Below are 23,341 nucleotides of genomic sequence, written 5' to 3'. Positions count from 1 at the left end.
ATTAGACGCTTTGTATTGCAAATGTTGCTTGAAGCTTAACTTCTAATCGAAGATCATCATCATCAACGGCGCAACAACCGGTATCCGGTCTAGGCCTGCCTTAATAAGGAACTCCAGACATCCCGGTTTTGCGCCGAGGTCCACCAATTCGATATCCCTAAAAGCTGTCTGGCGTCCTGACCTACGCCAGCGCTTCATCTTAGGCAGGGTCTGCCTCGTCTTCTTTTTCTACCATAGATATTGCCCTTATAGACTTTCCGGGTGGGATCATCCTCATCCATACGGATTATTGAGCCGGATTTTATCCACAACCGGACGGTCATGGTATCGCTCATAGATTTCGTCATTGTGTAGGCTACGGAATCGTCCATCCTCATGTAGGGGGCCAAAAATTCTTCAGAGGTTTCTTCTCTCGAACGCAGCCAAGAGTTCGCAATTTTTCTTGCTAAGAACCCAAATTTCCGAGGAATACATGAGGACTGGCAAGATCATAGTCTTGTACAGTAAGAGCTTTGACCCTATGGTGAGACATTTCGAGCGGAACAGTTTTTGTAAGCTAAAACAGGCTCTGTTGGCTGACAACAACCGTGCGCGGATTTCATCATCGTAGCTGTTATCGGTTGTGATTTTCGACACTAGATAGGAGAAATTGTCAACGGTCTCAAAGTTGTATTCTCCTACCCTTATTCTTCTTTGTGTTTTGACCAGTGCGGTTTGATGTTGTTGGTTGATTCGTCTTCGGTGCTGACGTTGCCACCATATATTTTGTCTAGGCGCCTTTAAAGTCGATGAACAGATGGTGCAACTGTTGTCCATATTCCAACAGTTTTTCCATCGCTTGCCGCAGAGAGAAAATCTGATCGGTCGCTGATTTGCCTGTAGTGAAGCCTCTTTGGTATGGGCGAATGATGTTCTGGGCGTATGGGGCTATCCGGCCTAGCAAGATAGTGGAGAATATCTTATAGATGGTACTCAGCAACGTGATACCTCTATAATTGCTGCACTGTGTGATATCTCCCTTTTTATGTATGAGACAGATAATGCCTCGTTGCCAATCGTCAGGCATTGATTCGCTGTCCCATACCTTGAGCACAAGTTGATGAAGCACTTGGTGTAACTGGTCGTCTCCATATTTAACCAATTCTGCTGTAATTCCATCGGCTCCTGACGAGTTATGATTTTTTAGCCGATGAATTGCACGGACTGTTTCTCCTAAACTTGGTGGTGGCAGTATTTGTCCGTCGTCTTCAGTTGGCGGGACCTCCAACTCGCCGATGTTTTGGTTCTTTAGTAGCTCATCAAAGTACTCAATCCATCGTTCTAATATGCCCATTCTGTCAGAAATCAGATTTCCCTCTTTGTCTCGGCAGGATGAGCATCGAGGTGTATAAGGCTTCATCCTGCTGACTTGTTGGTAAAACTTGCGCGCCTGGTGCGGTTGCTGCCTGTACTTTTCTAGTTCCTGCTAATTGAATAATCCGCAGTCCGTTATCATTTGTTTTTTCGTGTAAGCTATGGGAGACCAACGTATCGCCTGAATACGGGCTCCTTCCCTACTTGGCTGTTAAAATCCCCAAGTATGATTTTGATATCATATCTGGGATAGGCTTCGAGGGTTCGTTCTACTGCCTCGTAGAAGGTATCCTTCTCCGACTCTGCAGTCTCCTCTGTAGGGGCGTGAACGTTTATGAGGCTTATATTTCTAAACTTGCCTTGCAAGCGCAGAGTGCATAGCCGTTCGCTTATGTTTTCAAAGCCGATAACAGCAGGTTTCATTTTTTGGCTGACTAAGAAACCTACTCCGAGCACATGGTTTACTGGATGAGCGCTATAATATATGGTGTAGTGGCTCTTCTCCAAGAAACCGGTCCCTGTCCATCGCATCTCTTGTAACGCTGTTATATTAGCCCTATATTGGGACAGGGTATCGGCTAGCTGCCCATTAGCTTCATCTCTGTACAGGGAGCGCACGTTCCATGAGAAAATGCACAAATCGTTAATCCGTTGTCGTTGCCGGGTCCGTCGTTTTAAAGTCCGTCCTCTCCGAGGCTCCTGTTGTGGCTTCGTAACAAGTTGTTTTCCGTGTAGGGTTGTCAGCCCTACCTAACCCCCAACCTGGAGGACCAGTTAGTACAATTTGTCCCGTTTTTAAGCGCGGGAGACTAGCCTTCATCCTTCTCCGTTTGCAGCTTTTCGTTAAGAAAGAGCTCCCAGCGGTCACCACGTGGAGGTGGAGATAGGGTTTGGTAGTAGAGCTGTTGGTGTTGGTTCAGCAGGCATTTCCCAGGTTTTATGCTCCATCGTGGGTACCAATCCACGTTTTGCCCTGGCACCTAAACTACCCTTTGACACCAATCGAAAATCAACCAGAGATATTTGAGAGCAACCTGGGAATGTATAATTTGGTCTCTGAATTTAGTCTTCATAGACGTATTCTTCCTGCGCTTGATGATCGGCACTAATCTGTTTTGTGCTCTGCAAGTGATATTTTTTTTAGCATTTTTCAACGTTACCTTTTTTTGCCAGATTCTTTCGTTCGCGTGTATTATATTTCGACGTTGTCAATGTAGGTTTCTACGACTGTAATTGCAATGTCATCTGGGTAAACGATGTCGACGACCTCGCCAGGGAGACGATACGTTAGAGTTTTTTCTAGGCACAACATTTGTTTCGTTCGGTAGCTGATTTAGCCACATTTCTGACCAAATTGATCGCATCCTTTCCGCAATAAACCCTAATTTAATATAGATTACACCCTCAAAACTTTGCCGATGGCGCTGAAGAGGCATATTGGCCCATTCCCCATACATTAAAAAAGGGGGTGCAAAATTTTTTTCATCAAATATAGTCATGTGGGATATTAAATTAAAGGTCTCGGTTAGTACTTTTCGAAGCCGGTGTTAGTTTTGACATTTTTTGGAAAGGTGGGGAGTGCGGGGGGTTGAAAGTGATCATTTCTCAAAAGGAGCCATTCTCAGAAACTTCTTTACGAAAAAATCTGAAAAAAGTCAAGAGGCTGCCACTCTATGGTGCCTAGGCCCCAAAATACCCATCCATACCAATACCTGTTCAAGTAAAGTTAATAATAGTACATTACTATAATTTTTATTAATTGGCAGGAAAACCCCTTTTAAGTTCCTCGTAGAATCTACCAAATTTGGTGAAAATCTCACTATTACTGACAAAGTTATGGTAGGTCAAAGCTGTCGTTTCTGTGAAAATTCAAGACGTTGAATGTCAATATCACTTGAAAGTGGATATTCTCACATAATATATGCATATATTACGTGCTTCATACTAATGGGACAAATGCACACTCAAATCTCTTTATAAAAGAAATACACAAAACCTTTCATACCTGAAGCGTCTAGCTTCCGGTTTCCTGACTTGTTTTACATGTCATTTAAAAGCTAACATAATGGGCAATTTTTATCAATTTTGCAGGTTTGTAAGTTTAAGCTGCTGTTACAATAACGCATATGAAACTTAAATAAAAAATCGATTTTGAAATTTCTTTAAAATTCAAACAGCTATATCTCGGAAGGGAAAATAACCTTTGCAATTGAAATAATATCCATTTATATCAAATTTTATTAAAATTAAATGATTGAGGGAGTGGGAAATTGTGATTTTTTTGGGAAAGTCACGTTTTTAACACTATTTACGAAGAATGCTATGACTCTGTAAGGGTTAAAAATAGAGTACTCATCACATGGACCAATTTTCTTCAAACAAGTGGTACTATCCACCATTAAAATTTGTACCATCATAAACGGGACAACCTGTACAATTCCCCTCACATATTGGCAATATGGTAAACACTATTAGCATCTACACTTGAGCCAATGAAATGTATTTCGCAAACACCGACGTTGATTGTCGACGCGGTTACTCGTGATTTCTTTGGTAATAATATGTCTGTTTATATAAACATAATATCTGGATCGCTTGGTAAAATAATCTCCACGTTTTCCGCTATTGGAAGTTCACCTCGTTTATGTAATATTGAAGGATAAGATTCCGCACAGTCTTAGATAGCGATTTGAACTCAACCAGGCTTGGTAATGTTAGTCCTCACATCTCGAATAAATCCTGTTGACACGTTTTCTATTCACTTTTATCAGTGTTTTCATTAATACAGTTTCATATCCTTCTATGTTATTCCAAGGTTTGATATTGGGGACGACTATCCATCGCTAGCTGGGAAACTCTTCGTCCACCAAACAGAACCTCCATTAGAATAGCGTTACGGTCGCTAATGGAAAAGAGAGTTTGCAGGAAGAAGAAATTAGATCTGGGCCGAGTTGGACAATCTTTTTAATAGCTGGCTATGAAATAGTGCTTATGTAGCTGTTGAGTTGGTAAACAAAGAATGGAACTCCTCTCTAAACATTGTGCTATTACTTCTCATTGCATAGGCTGAGAGAATTTATAAATTATAAAAATTAATTTATCGGGTTTTCCCTCTAAACTGTTAAAATATGGACGAAGGACAGACAGACATTGAATCAATTCTAATAAGGTCTTTTTACATAAAACTTTAATTATACACCATTAACGTCACAAATTATTGTGGGAAGTTGGCATCACTGATAGTGTTTTTCTTATATTGTTCTAGAAATCAACCGACGACTCGGGACATTTACGGCTCCCATTAATTTCTTTCTTACATGTTGAAATCTGTTAAGTGCATAAAGTTATGTTTTTTATCATACAAACTTAGTGGATAGAATGCTTACTTGTTCGTTCAACTAATACTGCTCCTCTCGTAGTATGCAACTCTCTCTCTTTGAGTTGGAGATAAAAGTTAATTCAAGCTTTCACGTAAATTTGAAAATTTTTTTTTGCCAATACAAAAAAAGCATTATACAAGGCCCGAATAACCACGACCCTCCATGCAACAAATTTGGCGCATTAAGAACTAAAATTGGTTTTTAGAATATGCGCACACTCTCTCGATAACAGTATCGAGAATCTCCAAAACTTGAACGCGAATTCTGCCATATCGGCTGCTCAGGCCAAAACAGCACGGTTGTGTGGTCGGATACTTAGCAGAACACTCCTCCCCTTCTACTTCAATGTGGTAAGCCTAACGAATCTGTTGTACCCTTTTGGATATGAATTTCAGGCAGGATTTCGGCTGTCAGAATCCGGTCCAGATTAAGGAACATCACAATCAGCAGTGCTACACACTAATGGAGACTTCAGATTTAGAGAAGAAAAATGCTTTTTATGAACAACTGCATTGCTCCCATTTTCAAACCTATCCCGTGGAATTCACAAGGAACGCTTGCTTTGTTGACCTTACAGTTAAAGATTTCTTTGAAATCAACAAAGAGCGGTTTTCCTAGTAGTCCTAGAGACATGATTCCCTATTGGCTATTATCCCGCACAATTCACCGGCACAGGTCTGGCCTGTGAACTAATATGATTTATTGCATCAGGGCCAAATCTTTCTAGATTTAACTAAAGTAGTAAGCCTACACAATCTACTGTCAGCGCCTGACCTAGCGGGTTGTGAACTATCGAAAAAGCACCTTTCTTACCCCCAAGATTTCACTGATATCGGGGGATCAATATCACCACCTCGTTTTCATACGGCTTCAGTTTATTTTCCTCGAGATTTCATTACTATTAGCCAGAGTACCAGAGAGATGACACCGTTTTGGGGCGTTCCTCTAAGGGTAGTTATGCGGCTGCCCCTGGATTTTATAAAACCATTCTGATAGGCTTAGTATACCTGTAAAAGTTATATATTATGTAAAATACTCCTCCAACTCTATTCTGGTTAAAACCTTTGGATGGAGTTAGTACTAACAGCCTTAGTGCTGCTGCTTTTTATGTCACCAAACAAACAAACTGCGAAGTTTTTCCTGTCGAAAGAAGGAAGGCTTGCAAAGGTTTTACAGACATTCTGATCGGCCATAATTCACTAGCTGGACATATGTTCAGAATAGGGATTCTACAAGACGATACGTGTCCCTCCTACAATGAGGGAGCGAAATCCACCGAACATTTTCTATGTGAGTGCCCCACTTATATACGCATCAGGCATCATATTTGGTGGTGATGTGCTCCCGTATCAGAGGGAAGCATCACATTCACCAACGAAAATCTTGCGATACATAAACGAAACTGGGGTATTCCATTAGGCGGAGTAGTCCAGTAAAAGGGACTACTGCGATCTGAGTTCTCAGAGGCTTTGTCTCTCCTCCACCTCATACACAAGCACACACCAACATTGTCCAATGCTCTCACTGGTGATACATCGTCCATTTAATCCTGTCAATTACCTCTTCAAAATCAAATTTTGCATATTCTCCTTGAAGTAGTCGTGCTGAAAGTTGGAGAGAAATGATCCTCCCACGACTTTCAATAGGCTTTCAATATAAAACAAGTCTGGAAACCGGAAGCTGGACGCTTCAGGTACGAAAGGTTTTGGGTATTTCTTTTATAAAGACATTTGAGTGTGCATTTGTCCCATTAATACGTGACAAGTAATAATATGCATATATTATGTGAGAATATCCACTTTTGGGTGATATTGACATTTAAAATCTTGAATTTGCAAAGAAGTGACAACTTTGACCTATTATAACTTTGTCAATAATGGTGCGCTTTCTATTAAACTTGGAAGGATCATGCTCTATGATATAGCCTATATTGTTGCTTCGTGGTGCTAGGATGAACTTAAAGGGGGTTTGTTTTACACAAAACCTTAAAAAGGTCAGAATAACTGGTCTAAAGTACTTCGCGGTCTCATAACCACATTTGCCTGTCTTCGTTATGAAAACAGGTTCATATCAATCACCGAAAAACCTTTTCTTGTACTTAATGTAGCATAGATGGTATAATGTCGGATTTATTGCGTTTGCGATTGCTAAATTCAATGTTCTCTGAGGAATGAGACTGCATAACATCAACACAGGGCTCTAATTCAAAGTCTTCCTTGGTTACGGGAAATTACTTAGAAAGCAGAAAGTATGCCTTGCGTTGGCATCGCAGCTTTCTTCGATGTAATGATAGATGTTAAATGCTATGCTTCCTCGCACCACCGTGCCGATCGGCCCTGAGTCATATAAACGAAAAAGACATATAAGAACTTACACCAGTTTAACTACGATTAAACCTCAGTAACCTGATTCAGAGCAGAGAAAATCATGGGACCTCTAAGGGCTAAGATATAGTCTCTATTACTATCTCGATTGATATCTTTTTAACTATGAAATAAAATGTACTGTTTATTTGAATGCTTTTTATAGTCAAGCCTGTATCCTATTTTTCAAAGCTCGGAAAAAATATCATTAAGAGAAATCATTTTAAATGTACCTGAAAATGAAATTAGATAAAAGTGTGCCTTCTAGTTACGCTTCCAGCTCTCCGAAATAAAAAAGCATGTAGACCAATAATAAAAAGCGTTATATTACAGTGGGACGACGAGTAAGCCGCTCATCTACCTTTCGGAGAAAAACACAAAAGGGAAATGTTTCTGAGGCATTAGTTTAATAATTTTGTCTGCTGGCTGACATACACGTCCGGATACTCAGGGCAAGAACCTCTATAAATTCCGCCCATTTCTTAATAACGCAGTTTTCAGCATCACTCACTCTTCTAATGCTTTTCCTCCCCGTTTGATCTAAGCTGTCTTTTATGAACTAGTTTCGTAGTTTCGTACTGTAAACTTTTTCATAACCGGGTCTTCATATTGTTGCTTGTCGACAAACACCTTTATCGACCTTTAGAAAGTAGCCTCCTCTTGGAGGTGTTTGGTGAATTATGCTCCCCTGTAGCGATGGGTAGGTGATGTAGGCAGTATCGGAAAAGTGATATCACCTTATAGTGTAAAGTCACATTACCATCACCGAGCGCCATCCAAACACTATCATACACCACAATATCACTTAACATCACCGTATCGTCACCCGATAGAGAATTGATGATGATATTACTCTTGTGATAAGTAATGTTTTGTAATATGCGTACTGATGTGATACCACATTACAAAGCATCACTAAATACTACCGAATAATAACGTAAGGTATAATCGATGCATCACAAAGTTCTCCCTTGTGCAAGTGACAGTGGCGGATATCGAGTCCCAATTCCGAGTATCATTTGTGAATCTCCTAGTACTATGATCCCCTGTTCTTTTGGTTGGCTTTGGCCTGGGAAAATGATTTGAGATTTGCATATAATTATATAATTTTTAACTATGTGGATTCTTTGCAATGCTGAATAGAGAAGTAGAAAATTCACATTCTTCTAAGTATAAGTAATGTTCCTTCACAAAAATTATAATCCCCAAATTATAATGCCCTGTTCTTCGGATGAGAGAATATCTCTTCTCTTGTGTGTATGAAAGTTTAATTTTTCATTAATATGTACTTGGTACTGCTGCATTTTATGCTACCGATGTGACAAATAAATATAAAACTGAGAGCAAGTATCACTTTAGTGATAAGTAATTTTTGCTAATATCGACTGCCGAGTATAACATAAGATGTTGATGGTATAAGATCACATATTCGCTTGGATAATGACACATGATATTTGTGATTTTACTTTGTAATATCATTTTTCTTAAAAAATGTGATATCACCAAAGGGATGTTTTAAGCATAATTACTTCTACTTGTTGTTAGTATTCTGTTTATGTCCACTTGTGGCTAATGGTTTCGATAATTCTTCTTTCAACTTGTTTGTCATACATTTAAATCCTTGCTATTACAACATTTCCCGTTCAAAGGATCTTATGCCATAATTCCAACCCTGCTTCCCTATTAACTCATTCCTTCTTTTGTAAATATCACTGAAGATTTCTTAATTAGGTAGTTTTCCATTTCGCTCAGTGTTAGTTTTTTGCTTTTTTTCTAACCTATTTCTAACTCATTCAGCTATTTGCTTCTTAATGTCCTTGAATCCTAAACACAGTAGACCCTATATACTGGGTAACTTCATGGTTGATAGCATCGTGTGCAACTAGAAATGTGTCTCTCAAGAAAACATATAGCTTGCTCAGATAGCCAAAATATAAGCAAAACTAGAATTAAGTACTTAAAGCTTTGGCTTCAATTTGATACAACCGTATTCGCGAAATCGTTGAAATAACCGTGAATTAAGCCGAATTTTTCAAAAAGTGTGAAACTATTGACGCTTTGCGGTTACTCATGAAGAAACACCGTGAAAAGTATCCCCTCTCTTTACATTGCATTCCTGGATCTGGAGAAAGGGTTTGACCGTATGCCACACGAACTCATCTGGTATGCCCTACGACAACACTTAGTGCCTGAAGAACTCGTGCGTTGGGTTCAATTACTCTACCACGATCCGAAAAATAAAGTTCGGAGTATGGCGGGTCTATCAAAATCGCTTCGTGTCTCTGTTGTTCATAAGGAAGCGCCCTCTCACCACTCGTCGCGGTAGGCGTCTTCGATGGTATGGTCACGCTATTCGCGCTAATGAAAATTCACTTGCCAAGATTGGTCTGAACATCGAAGTCGATAGTAAACAACCAAAAGGCCAACCGAAACAACGGTGGCTTGATGCACTGCATGGGGATTTAAAAGCCTCGAGATTGCATCCAGATCAAGCATTTGATAAAATAAAATGGCGAAACCGATCACGACGAGCCGGCCTCGCTTGTGAACGGGACAAAGGCTGAAGAAAAAGAAGAAGACAAATAAATTTACGAGTAACACTTACCATAACTTATAATATTCATACGATTTCCTCCAAACTTCTCAATACTGTGCTTCATATTTCCGCTATTCCTACCCCTTTATTTAAGTGACCCCTTTTTAAATCCCTTCTCCCACATCTCCCCAACTTTACACCAGGTATCATAATAATATATATATAATAATAAACCCTGCTTCAAAAAGTACTAATCAAACTTTCATTTAACTATAGTGACTATCATCATCATCATCATCAACGGCGCAACAACCGATATCCGGTCTAGGCCTGGAACTGGAACTCCAGACATCCCGGTTTTGCGCCGAGGTCCACCAATTCGATATCCCTAAAAGCTGTCTGGCGTCCTGACCTACGCCATCGCTCCATCTTAGGTAGGGTCTGCCTCGTCTTCTTTTTCTACCATAGATATTGCCCTTATAGACTTTCCGGGCGGGATCATCCTCATCCATACGGATTAAGTGACCCGACCACCGTAACCTATTGAGCCGGATTTTATCCACAACCGGACGGTCATGGTATCGCTCATAGATTTCGTCATTGTGTAGGCTACGGAGTCGTCCATCCCCATTTAGGGGGCCAAAAATTCTTCGGAGGATTCTTCTCTCGAACACGGCCAAGAGTTCGCAATTTTTCTTTGCTAAGGACTGGCAAGATCATAGTCTTGTACAGTAAGAGCTTTGACCCTATGGTGAGACGTTTCGAGCGGAACAGTCTTTGTAAGCTGAAATAGGCTCTGTTGGCTGACAACAACCGTGCGCGGATTTCATCATCGTAGTTGTTATCGGTTGTGATTTTCGACCCTAGATAGGAGAAATTGTCAACGGTCTCAAAGTTGTATTCTCCTATCCTTATTCTTCTTCGTGTTTGTGTTTGACCAGTGCGGTTTGATGTTGTTGATTGATTCGTCTTCGGTGCTGACGTTGCCACCATATATTTTGTCTTGCCTTCATTGATGTGCAGCCCAAGATCTCGCGCCGCCTGCTCGATCTGGATGAAGGCAGTTTGTACATCTCGGGTCGTTCTTCCCATGATGTCGATATCGTCAGCATAGGCCAGTAGTTGGGTGGACTTGAAGAGGATCGTACCTCTTGCATTCACCTCAGCATCACGGATCACTTTCTCGAGGGCCAGGTTAAAGAGGACGCATGATAGCGCATCCCCTTGTCGTAGACCGTTGTTGATGTCGAATGGTCTTGAGAGTGATCCTGCTGCTTTTATCTGGCCTCGCACATTGGTCAGGGTCAGCCTAGTCAGTCTTATTAATTTCGTCGGGATACCGAATTCTCTCATGGCCGTGTACAGTTTTACCCTGGCTATGCTATCATAGGCGGCTTTAAAGTCGATGAACAGATGGTGCAACTGTTGTCCATATTCCAACAGTTTTTCCATCGCTTGCCGCAGAAAGAAAATCTGATCTGTTGCTGATTTGCCTGGAGTGAAGCCTCTTTGGTATGGGCCAATGATGTTCTGGGCGTATGGGGCTATCCGGCCTAGTAAGATAGTGGAGAATATCTTATAGATGGTACTCAGCAACGTGATACCTCTATAATTGCTGCACTGTGTGATATCTCCCTTTTTATGTATGAGACAGATAATGCCTCGTTGCCAATCGTCAGGCATTGATTCGCTGTCCCATACCTTGAGCACAAGTTGATGAACCACTGTGCATTATAGTGACTATAGTTGTTGAAAAAATGATACACCCCCTTTTTTCATGTTTGGAAACCTTAAATCTTGAATAAAATGTAAAACGATGCCATTCCATGCGTGTGGATTCATAGTTTCCACCTTTTCACTAAATTTTGGTTCAGTAGGTATTCCCATTTCAGAGAAATGTCCGTGAGGTACACAGTCAAACAGACAATGTAATGATTTTAATAATGTTTTGTTTTCCACAAAACCTTGAAAAAGCTGTAAACAGAAAATTCTGTAACTCAGCATAAAATAGTACTATAAATGTCAATATTTTATCATCCGGTTCTAATCGAAGGTTTACGACTGTTACCACATATCATGCCATTTTAACTGAGTTAATCGCTCGATTACCCGAAGTACTCAATTAAAGATTATTAGAATTATCATTACATAATCTACCCAACTGAATTAAGCCACATGCCAACTGCAACTAACAATACGTCTTGATAAAAAATTTCAGCATCTTTTTTTCCTATCATCGTAATTTTATTTGCCGGCGGTTGGAGCGATAGAAATGGCTTGAGGAAACCATGCATGGCCCTGCCGTTAATGGGAGCTGTTTTTTCGATAACAGGTTGGTGGCTCTTATCAAAAACTTGTTGACATTATTAAGCGGGTGTTAATTTGTTTCTTTCATTGTGCAGCACACATCGTGTCCGCAGTATTTATGGATGCAATACCCATGGAATTCGACGCTATAATGGAGAGAGTGATACCATCGATGTTTGGTGGACATATGTTGTTCCATGTTGGAATCTATAGTTATTTAACTGAGACAACCCCCGAAAAGGATCGATCATTTCGGTGCTGCAATGCTATTACTTTGCTTTGAATGAATTTTAATAATCATTTCATTATCGAACAAATAGATTTGGGATTTTTACAGTATTCTTGCATATAATGCTACTGATCGGTGTTTCCTTGAGCGGTCTTGCATACAATCATCTTGGATACATCAGTGAGTATCTGCCCTTCATTTTCAAAGCAAGACTGAACTGCAGCAGCGCTTACATAATTTTTCAATCGTAAAATTTCAATTAAAATTGATTTCAACCATTTCAGAGGTGTTTGTCTTATGCGACGTTATCTTTGCTTCCGGAATAATCTACGTAATATTCTTTATTCCGGAAATAAAACGAAAAGATGACATCAATGAAATTGCTGACAACAAAGAAATTTTCACCTTCGACACCTGCGAACCCAACTATATGCCGGGAGAGACGGCCAAGAGCTTTTACAGCTTGGTGGAGCGCAACAAAAAGAAAGGTCTCCTCGCAGACTTTTTCGACCCCACGTCAGTATACGAGTGTTCCAAAGTATTCCTGAAAAAGCGTGATAACAGGGGAAATCTGTTTTTGAATCTATCTATTATCTTGACTATATTAATTGCGGCTCCAGGTATGAGTCTGAAATATCCATTTCGCACTACAGCTAACATCAAATTCTTTTTCGCAGATGATCAGGATTTCATCTACTTATTTGCAATGAAAAGCTTAAAGTGGAATGGCGACGCGTTTAGCGCATTTATGGCATATTCCATGGTCATTATGATGATTGGTAAGTTTTTAAGCCAAATAATTATTACTGATATTATCAAAATTGTCTGCTCGGTGCAAGTAATTAACATTGAAGCAAAATGTGCCTAATAAGCCGGAAAGTGTGGTTGTGTTATGTAACAAAATTTTTCGTTTTGCAGGAAGTAAATTATTTTCTTTCGGTCAGCCGAAAAATAATGGAAAACGAATAATTGCAAAAATTGTTTACGTGTGAAGAGAGCATAAACAAGAAAATATGTCCACGAGTATCTGTTTTGTTTGCATTCTTAAATGAAAACGAATTTCTTTTGAGTTTCACCAAAACTACTCACTGAGTTAAATAAAGCATAAACAGCTTTAATTTCTTTTTCTTCTTTTTTTATTATTCAGTATATATAGCTGAACTAAGTCTGAGAGGAGAGAAGAGGGGATTCCTCAGAGGTAGAGCCTGCGACAAATGAAAAGGGGATGGATTTTTCAGAGGCATGAAATACAAATTTTAGTGAAATAATAATAGGAGGGTTGGTGTAGTTTTCATCCCAGACTTAGATTTCCTCTTTACGGCACTGGATGCACTTTGTCATTCAATGAGAAATGATCAAATGCAGAATACTGCTGGCGCTGTGAAAACGATCAAGGCTCACAGATCAATGACTAATTGCAACAGTCTACAGAGAGACAGCAAGCACCATGCTATGTTTTATAATAAGTCCGATCTTCTTTGCGTTCAGGATTCAAAATCATTTCATGAATCCTCCGTCCAAGTTCGACAGTATAAATGCCGAGTTGATTCTGCATCAGTCTCTCGATCTCGTTCGTCATGGAGGTTTGTTTTCGTCTTCATGCTGGCGCAAAATGTCACATGCTGTACCGAGGAATCAGAGGAATTCGAAATCCAAGTTGGAGTCCATTCCATTGCTGACTATGCCTTGCAATGAAATTCACTATCCCAAGACGGCCGACGAATGAATCACTCCAGAAACACATAGCACAAACAGTGAAGGAAGAGTGCAGACGTCTCGAGAAGTCCTGGAGGGGGCTGAAACATTTTAGCAAATCATCAACAACAGCACGTAGAGGTGGTAAAGCATTATGTTTCATGCATTGGTAAATGACAATCATATATTTGTGCTATTTCGCCGCCGTGAAATATGAAATGTTGTGCCCTTTTTCTGTGAGCAACCTAAGAGTGTACCCATACCTCTTGGGTTGAATATCATCCTCGCGGAAACATTATTTCAATTACAACGCCTTGTGATGATGAATATTGTTTCTGTTTTCGACTCCAGGAGTTGATCTTCTTCACATGAATGGTGATAAGGGAAATATGTTAACTGGTATAATCAATGCTAACTTTGACGCTTGTTTCAAGTTGAGTACATCATTCTATATAATCATCCATAATAGCCACCGAAATTGATATCCACGGAGACAAATAATCCTTGAACCCATCATCAGCTTTGTAGCAGAGCCAACTTTCCCGCGAGTAGCTGTGAACAAAAGCAAAAGGATAAATGGAAATATCAGTCATCGCTAGGAACCTTTCGATTTGGTTCCCGTTGTAACATTCCAGTTGCCAATTCTCACATCCACATATTTCAACTAAACCAGCAGCCAAATTTCCACGCCATCAGCTACTCAGAACAATTGTTACCCTCTTTTGTTCGGTTTTACGACCCGGGCAAAAGTTAGGCGGTTCACTATTCCACCAATTTTCATCTGATCACTGATTCAGATTTTATTCTATAGAAAGCTCTCTTGGTGCGGTACCTGATTTAATTGCACCTCTACAAAAGTTTACCAGTCCACGGTGCACGGTGGTCGTTGTATCGAAAATTAAATTCATCAAACCGCTAACATATGTTATGTCCTTGCGCAGCGTTAATAAAAGTCAATCTCCCAACTAAACATATCTCATTCTCGTTGGCTAGTTCTACGTCCAACTGTACAAAACATAACAATTGTTTGCGCTTTTCTGGATTTTCATTGGTCATAAAGAGCCATGGGTGTAGGAAACCAGGTTGCCGAAACATGTTCTTGGGCTCTGTCAAAATACGCCGGATACCTTATCTGAAGTAAAGCTGGTTTGATCACTGAACGCTCATTTAAGGGTTTCACCATCGTAATCCATGATACATATATCATTGCAAAGTTTTCTTTAGGGTTCACTTGGCAAGTGGACTGAATATGCAAATCCTCAACTAGTTGTCAAAGGCTGACGTCGTATTTATTTATTTTCTCGTTGAAGTTAACACCTATCGCAACCCTATATATTTAGCTCCAGCAGCAATCATGCAAACCTTTCTTCGCACAACATGAATTTGAAATCATCCCTACAACTACCTTTCCAAGAAGTCGTGTAATCATTGGACATAGAACAACATAGGTATATTACCAAAATATCTACTTAATTTCTCCGTTCTCCATTCCCTTCCTTAGAGTATTTCATTTTCAACTTTGAGCCAACGTTAACGGCTGTCCCGTTCACAATGGTGGAAATTTTAATGGTATCCAATCAGGGATTAAACGATTGACGTACTGGAAGCTTTTAAATTTCTGGGGCAGGTCAAGTTTTTGACACTATTCATAGAATATTCTGTAAATAAAACAATTCTCTTCAAACGAGCGGTGCCATCCACCATTAAAATTTCTACAATTGAATGAATGGGGCACCCTCTATATTGTGACAAAAGTCTCGAAGGTTGTCATTTTCCTAACCTGTGGAAAAATGTTCTCATCGCCCCATACACAAAAATGGTAGTTCTGTTCTAAAATCCTTGAGAGATATGCCTCGTTGACCACCTTATAACTAAAGCGAATATAGGCGACCTGAAATACAGCTAACGTCGTACGAGACTGTATGCATAATCACAGAGATGATCCTAGTAGAATTCTAGCGGATAAGTGGCATCATTTATATGAAAAGCAACCACCAAACGCTGCTAACAGTATGAAAACAGGCAAATAATAGTCGCTAGACACACAGGCTTGTTCAAACCATGTGGACTGCCCAAACTCACGGCTATGATTTGACACCGTTCGTAAGTAAACACGGTGGTAGGAAGTACCCGTACACATTGGGTTTAGATAAATCACTTAATTGTTTCACGTGCAAAAAAAAGTTGCGGCCGAAGTGGCGGAACATATTTTCATCAATTGTATGAAGTTTGCGGAAACCTCGAGACTGAGCTGTAGAAAATATGATGGGACCGAATGCAATCTGGATTGCTGTGGTTCTAATGCTGAAATGGATGCACTAGCGACTGAAAGGCAGAGATCAGAACAGTGGACTCGCGGGGAGAGTGTAGAGAAAACTTGGGAGGTTTTAGCTCCTCTATAACGAATGCCACTCCGCTACTGTAGGCTTCTCATTTGCAAATCCCTCTGTGTGATAATCGTGCAACTGAAGCAAAATATCATTGAAAAATTTTGAGTTATATTTTCACCAAATTTCATAACGATCGGAGCATTAGGTCCAAAGTGGCTTGCAGCTAACATCAAAGCGATGTTTTTGGAGTCTACAGGGGGAATACTATATGGTCTTCATCATCATCAGCGGCGCAACAAGCGGTATCTAGTCTAGGCCTGCCTCAATAAGGAACTCCAAACACATCCGGTTTTGCGCGGAGGTCCACCAATTCGATATCCCTAAAAGTTCTCTGGCGTTTTGACCTACGCCATCGCTCCATCCCAGGAATGGTCTGCCTCGTTTTCTTTTTCTACCATAGATATTGCCCTTATAGACTTTCCGTTCTAGATCACCCTCATCCATACGGATTAAGTGACCCGCCCACATCAACCTGTTGAGCCGGATTTTATTCACAACCAGACGGTCGTGGTATCGCTCATAGATTTTATCGTTATGTAGGCTACGGAGTCGTCCATCCTCATGTAGGGGACCAAAAATTCTTCTAGAGGATTCTTCTCTCGAACGCGACCAAGAGTTCGCAGTTTTTTTGCTAAGAACCCAAGTCTCCGAGGAATATATAAGGGTTGTTCTTCCCATGATGTCGATGAAGAGATGGTGCCTCTCGCATTTACATCGCCATCGCGAATCACTTTCTCGAGAGCCAGGTTGAAGAAGACGCATGATAGGATATCCCCTTGTCTTAGACCGTTGTTGATATTGAATAGTCTCGACAGTGATCCTGCTGCTTTTATCTGACCTTGCACATTGGTGATCGTAAGCCTAGTCAGTCTTATGAATTTCGTCGGGATACCGAATTCTCTCATGGCCGTGTACAGTTTTACCATGGCTATGCTGTCATAGGCGACTTTAAAGTCGATAAAAAGATGGTACAACTGATGTCGATATTCCAACAGTTTTTCCATCGCTTGCCGCGGAGCGAAAATCTGATCTGAAGCGTGATATCTCCCTTTTTGTGTATGAGACCGATAATGCCGCGTTGCCAGTCGTTAGGCATTGATTTGCTGTCCCATACTTTGAGCATTAGTTGATGAACCACTTGATCGCCTCCTTATTTAACCAATTCGGCTGTGATTCCATCGTCTCCTGGGGACATATGGTTTTTAAGCCGATGAATTGCACGGACTGTTTCTCCTAAACTTGGTCGTGGTAGAATTTGTCCGTCGTCTTCAGTTGGCAGACCTCCAACTCCCCAATGTTCTGGTTGTTCAGTAGCTCATCAAACTACTCAATCCATCGGTTCAATATGCCCATTCAGTCGGAAATCAGATTTCCCTCTTTGTCTCAGCAGGATGAGCATCGAGGTGTATAAGGCTTCATCTTGCTGACTTGTTGGTACACCTTCGGCGCCTAGTGCGGGTACTCCCTGTACTTATCTACTTCACACGCTTCTCTGCCCGACGGAGTTCGTAATAAATTTCTGCACGTGCCCGCGTTCTTTGAGAATGCAACATTACTCGGTATGCAACATTTTTCCGTTCCGTAGCTAGATTACATTCATCGTCAAACCAGCCGTTCCGACTTCTCTTGCGGCTGGGGCCAAGTATCTTTGTATCAATGATAAGGTGGTTGTGAAAATCGTTTGTTGATGCTTCATTTCCAAGGCATCTGTTAGCTGCGGTTATTGCAGCATCTATTATATTTCCCCCTTATAGGTGTTGCGGAGGGCTGTGTTGTGAATGGCTTCAGTATTCACTCTCACCTGATTGTCAGAGCGAATTGTAGGTGGTGTCGTAATTCGAGCTCGGAGCACCATGCCAACGATATAGTGATCCGAGTCTATATTGGCCCCCCTATATGTTCTGACAAGGATGAGAGGTGGCGGCGTTCAATCAGCACGTGGTCAATTTAATTGAAAGTGGTCCTATCTGGAGAGACCCACGTATGTTTATGGACCGCTTTCCGTACAAACCAAGTACTTCCAACATTTCGTGCAATACTGCTAACTGAATAATTTGTTATCGTTGGTATCCCTATATAAGCTATGGGAGTCGACGTATCGCCTGAATACCGGCTCCGTCCCTACTTGGCTGTTGAAATCTCGAAGTATGATTTTGATATCATACTTGGGACAGGCTTCGAGGATCCGCTCAACTGCCTCGCAGAAGGTATCCTTCTCCGACTCTGCAGTCTCATCTGTAGGGGCGTGAACGTTTATGAAGCTTATATTTCTAAACTTGCCTCGCAAACGCAGAGTGCATAGCCTTTCGTTTATGTTTTCAAAGCCGATAACAGCAGGTTTCATTTTTTGGCTGAGTAAGAAACCACTCCGATCACATAGTTTACTGGATGGCCTTCATACTTCTCCGTCTGCAGTTTTTCATGAAGAAAAAAACTCCCAGCGACCACCACGTGGAGGTAGACATAGTGTTATATGGTCTTGGAATTAATTAATTTTTAAAATGAAAAATACTAACTTGAAACTGTACAAGTACCTTTGCAATGGACACGATTACTAAAACTACTACAATCAATCTCAAATGTTTACCACTTATTTATTATGGTAATAGGTAGTCGGTGAACAAAAGATTTTCAGTTCTTTTAGAAAATATTTCTTTAAGTAAAAAAAAATCGGCATTTTTACACAAAAAAAGTAAAAGTATTTTGACAAATCTTTCGTTCAGCGACTAGATAATACAATATTCTAGCGATAGTTTTTTCAAATTCGGATTTCGGCTAAACTGTTATGGACTTATTGTGTCACATAAATCATACGGCAGCTTATGTTGTCAAAAGATTTCGCCTTCAAACTATTTTCCAGCAGAGCCTGTGGGATATTTGTTGGTATTACCTCTGAGCCTTTGATGACAACCGCTTAAAAACATTGCCCACATCGAGAGTAAATATCACGTTAGCCTTATTGGTTTACCTCCTTTTCTGCGGTCAGCATAGGCCTATTACAGACGACCCATTAGAATACTTTACCGATGCCGTATAATAGGCCTAAAGAATTAAATGTAGTTCAAAGACTTTTGCTTTCACTCTTTTTTTCAAGCACGTCGTCAGTGTTTCAGCGAAACAATTTAATGCTCCTCTTCGCAGCATTAAGGACTGCTTTCGGGTCGGAGTCTGCCTCCTTGCATTAACTCTTAAAGGGGCCAGTTCTACTTCTCGAGATAGCTACCTGCAGTTCATTCCTCACGTTTTGTATTGGTTGTGCAAATCATCAAACTCAGGTCTGTTCCTGCAATGCTGCCCGCGTCTCCTGATGTTAAGGCAGACTTTGCGGTATTCATAAATTTCTAAATTTCACCAGAAATTGGACAATCGCTTCTTCAATACAATGCAAGGGCGTCACATGCTCTCTGCATCGTTCCAACGCTATGTAACGCGTTTCTCTAATCTATCTAACTTAGTCTAATACGCGTAAGGTCTACCACCTAAGTTCACACTATTGCGTCGCTCTTCCTTTTAGTGAACTTTGATGCGAACGCCCAACTAATAGGCTTTCATCCATTTCACAATAGAATGTGTCAGTCTGCTTTTCTCAACCAAATCCAATTTCGGCTTAGGTGTTCTTGCATCAGATGTAGTTTTAGCACGCGAACACAACAGTCCCTGCATGTGGTCACCGATGCCAACAAAAAATGGTATGTTCACAGACCTGGAGGTTCACAAATCATGGAGAAGATACCTGCTAATTCGAAGAGGTTTTGTTTTTGTTTCGATTTGGAGCAAATGCAACTTCTTCCTATTGAAGAAACCTTTCACAGTCGTCAGTTCTCAATCCTATTGTTCAAGCTCTATTCATACGATCCAGCAGCCAGCGTGTCTAGCACTGACACAAAAGAATTGTTCCATACAAATGCCTGATTGTTCTCCGATTACTGTAGTGGCCACAGCAAAAATCAACATATACTGCATGCTTTATCTTGATGACTACCCCACCAAATATTAAATATATCATCTTTGTGTCCTCAGTGTCTACCCAAATTAAGAAAAGTATAAGGCGAGTTTCGATGGTCTTATCTTACGAAGAATAGGAGAAGTGGAGAGATAAGGGGTTTGCTTAAGGGTGATTGGACATTGGAAAAACTAACCGCATCTATAGGGTGTAATGGGAATCGCGGAAATGAAATGACTAAGAAAACAAAACCAGAAAGGATTTTCTCTATGCACATTTCGTGCAAAATGGAAGCTCGTGGCAAAGCATTTGCATTACAGTAGCTTTTTCCCAGCAGAGCCTGTGAGATCTTGGTTGGGCTTACCTTTCGGCCTTTTCCTTTAACTACTACTTTCCTTTAACTATTATACTACTAACTTTGATTGAAATGTTTTCGAACTTTTCCTGGTTTTCAACTGCTTTTCGGCAATCAGTTTCGCTATTTTCCCAAATAAAAAACATAAACCTTAAGTCTAGTTTGTATGGTTAGGAAATTGATCAAAACATTCACATTCATGTAAATTAGTTTGAGATGTCTCTGCTGTCTTCATGGAGCCAGGACTGATCTTTGTTGAACACCAAAAGCTGTCCGAATTGTAGCACAACAGCTTTTCCAAAAGAAATTCTATAGTGATATGTACCAGACCGTTGGGAGTGCCTAATCCCGCTAAAACCTCAATTATTTTGCTCCATTAGCAAAGCTAAGTTTATAGGATTATAGTTGCAGCAAAGTGAAGACTTGGGGATTAAAAAAACATAAGTTCAAGAGATAAAAAAGGTCACCAGCCATCTCGCTGGCTAGTATCATCATCAACGGTGCAAAAACCGGTATCCGGTCTAGGCCTACCTTAATAAGGAACTCCAGACATCCCGGTTTTGTGCCGAGGTCCACGAATTCGATATCACTAAAAATTGTCTGGTGTCTTGACCCACGCCATCGCTCCATCTCAGACAGGGTCTGCCTTGTCTTCCCTTATAGACTTTCCGTACTGGATCATCCTCATCCATACGGATTAAGTGACCCACCCACCGTAACCTATTGAGCCGGATTTTATTCACAACCTGACGGTCATGGTATCGCTCATAGGTTTCGTCGTTATGTAGGCTACGGAAACGTCCATCCTCATATAGGGGGCCAAAAATTCTTCTGGAGGATTCTTCTCTCGAACGTGGCCAAGAGTTCACAATTTTTCTTGCTAAGAACCCAAGCCTCCGAGGAATACATGAGGACTGGCAAGATCATTGTCTTGTACAGTAAGAGCTTTGACCATATGGTGAGACGTTTCGAGGGGAACAGTTTTTATAAGCTGAAATAGACTCTGTTGGCTGCCAACAACCGTGCGCGGATTTCGTCATCATAGCTGTTATCGGTTGTGATTTTCGACCCTAGATAGGAGAAATTATCAACGGTCTCAAAGTTGTAGTCTCCTATCTTTATTCTTCCTCTTTGACCAGTTTGGTTTGAAGTTGTTGGTTGGTTGGTTTTTGGCTAGTATGCTTTGGAATAGAATATGCTTCCTAATTTTTGATTCTACACTTTTTGCAAATCTGGGATGAGGGAAGGCGCTACTTTGCACATGCCTTGCCTTTAATCCAATAAATATTATCGTTTACAGAAAGAAATCGTATCCGTAGAAATATAGAACCTTGTTGGATTGTACTTTGAACTTATTCCAAACCTTAAAAAAGGGAGGTGGTTGCTCGCGAAGAACGGCAACACACTCTAGACGAGTGGCAGCTCTCTTGGCAAAATGAAACTAGAGGCAGATGGACTGCGCGGCTCATCGGCAGCTTAGGTGCGTGGCTGAATCGGAAGCATGGTGAGACTGACTATTTCCTTACCCAATTTTTAGGTGGGCATGGAGGTTTTCAGTCTTACCTGCTAGATTGGAAACGCGCGTTCTCCGGATTGTGTGTTTTGTACTGGAGTTGTGGACGACGCCCACCACACTTTTTTTTCTTGTGGAAGGTAGGATGGGGTTCGTCAACAGCTCTATTTAAACATGGTGGATCTCTCTCCAAACAACATTGTCGAAGAGATGCTGAGGACTGCTGACAAGTGGAACCGTGTTGCTCATTAAGTTCGGGCCCTTCTCGTTGCTAAGAAGATAGAACTCGACCGATGGAGGAGCCGGATGGCAGGGGGACTGTCAGTCCCTCCCGTTGGTGAAAGGAATTGCCTGATTTGAAGGCTCCGCAAAGCGGGAGAGTTCGGGGACTATCCCGAAGTAATGTGACAAACGGTTCCAGACTACCTCTCTGACGATGGGGAGGTGTTTAGTTGGTAGTCCGACGACGTACCGAATTGGGAGTCCAACACTGTGTGCGTAAATGCATTCACCTACCCTACCCCAAAAAAAAAAACTTTAAAAACGTAATTTACACCGCTAAATTCGAAATTTTTCCGACTACTATGTGTTTAAAAAAGCCATGGAGTACAATGCAGCATGGAAAAACACGGATAAATTGGAAAATCTGCAGATTGTTCTCTTCTGTATTTATGTAAACTTTGTATAAGTGAAATTTTTCGAATCAAATTGCTTTATTAGATGAATACGTTCAATAAAGCTGCTTAACTGAATAGTTGAATTTGAAATTACTTATTTAATTTATTTATTCCAGGAACATTCCTCATGACAGCCGTATTCATTAAAATATTTGGAATCAGCAATCCAATGGCTGGGTTCCTGGTTTCCTTTTTATCTGTGATATCGAATTTTATAAAAGTATTCGCCGCCTACATTTTACACAATCCAAGGAGCCAAACTAAAAAAAAATCTGTTTTGCAGGCATTCTCCAATACCTCACTATTATTTTACAGTGCAGCCACAATAAATTTATTTTCCCACTGCAAGGGAATAGTTATCAATGCAATCGTCTCAGAATTCATCGACAAAGAAGAAATTGGAAAAGTCTTCTCAATACTAGGAATAACCGCTGCGCTATCCAGAAGTGTATTTCCACTACTTTATTCCTTTGTCTATGGTAAAACATTAGAAACATTTCCTGGTGCAATATTTTTAATGTCGGAAATATTTTTAATTCCTTCAACTATACTTTTTGGGTGAGTTTTAGATCTGCTAATTTACCAAAGGATATTTGTAAA

General features: G+C 40.6%; 1 protein-coding gene across 1 annotated transcript in view; it reads left to right on the top strand.

Annotated features, from left to right (window-relative positions):
- The window catches only part of LOC119652314, a 34,862-nt gene that overhangs the window by 11,291 nt on the left and 230 nt on the right, over positions 1-23,341 (top strand). Inside the window, exons 3-9 of the mRNA XM_038056327.1 lie at positions 11,851-11,964; positions 12,035-12,194; positions 12,260-12,348; positions 12,453-12,788; positions 12,846-12,947; positions 22,858-22,961; positions 23,025-23,299. Of these exons, the coding sequence (XP_037912255.1) occupies positions 11,851-11,964; positions 12,035-12,194; positions 12,260-12,348; positions 12,453-12,788; positions 12,846-12,947; positions 22,858-22,961; positions 23,025-23,299 (1,180 nt within the window). The remainder of the gene's footprint in view (positions 1-11,850; positions 11,965-12,034; positions 12,195-12,259; positions 12,349-12,452; positions 12,789-12,845; positions 12,948-22,857; positions 22,962-23,024; positions 23,300-23,341) is intronic.

This window comes from Hermetia illucens, chromosome 1, assembly GCF_905115235.1.
Source record: "Hermetia illucens chromosome 1, iHerIll2.2.curated.20191125, whole genome shotgun sequence".
NCBI lineage: Eukaryota > Metazoa > Arthropoda > Insecta > Diptera > Stratiomyidae > Hermetia > Hermetia illucens.
This window is presented reverse-complemented; position numbering and strand designations above follow the sequence as displayed.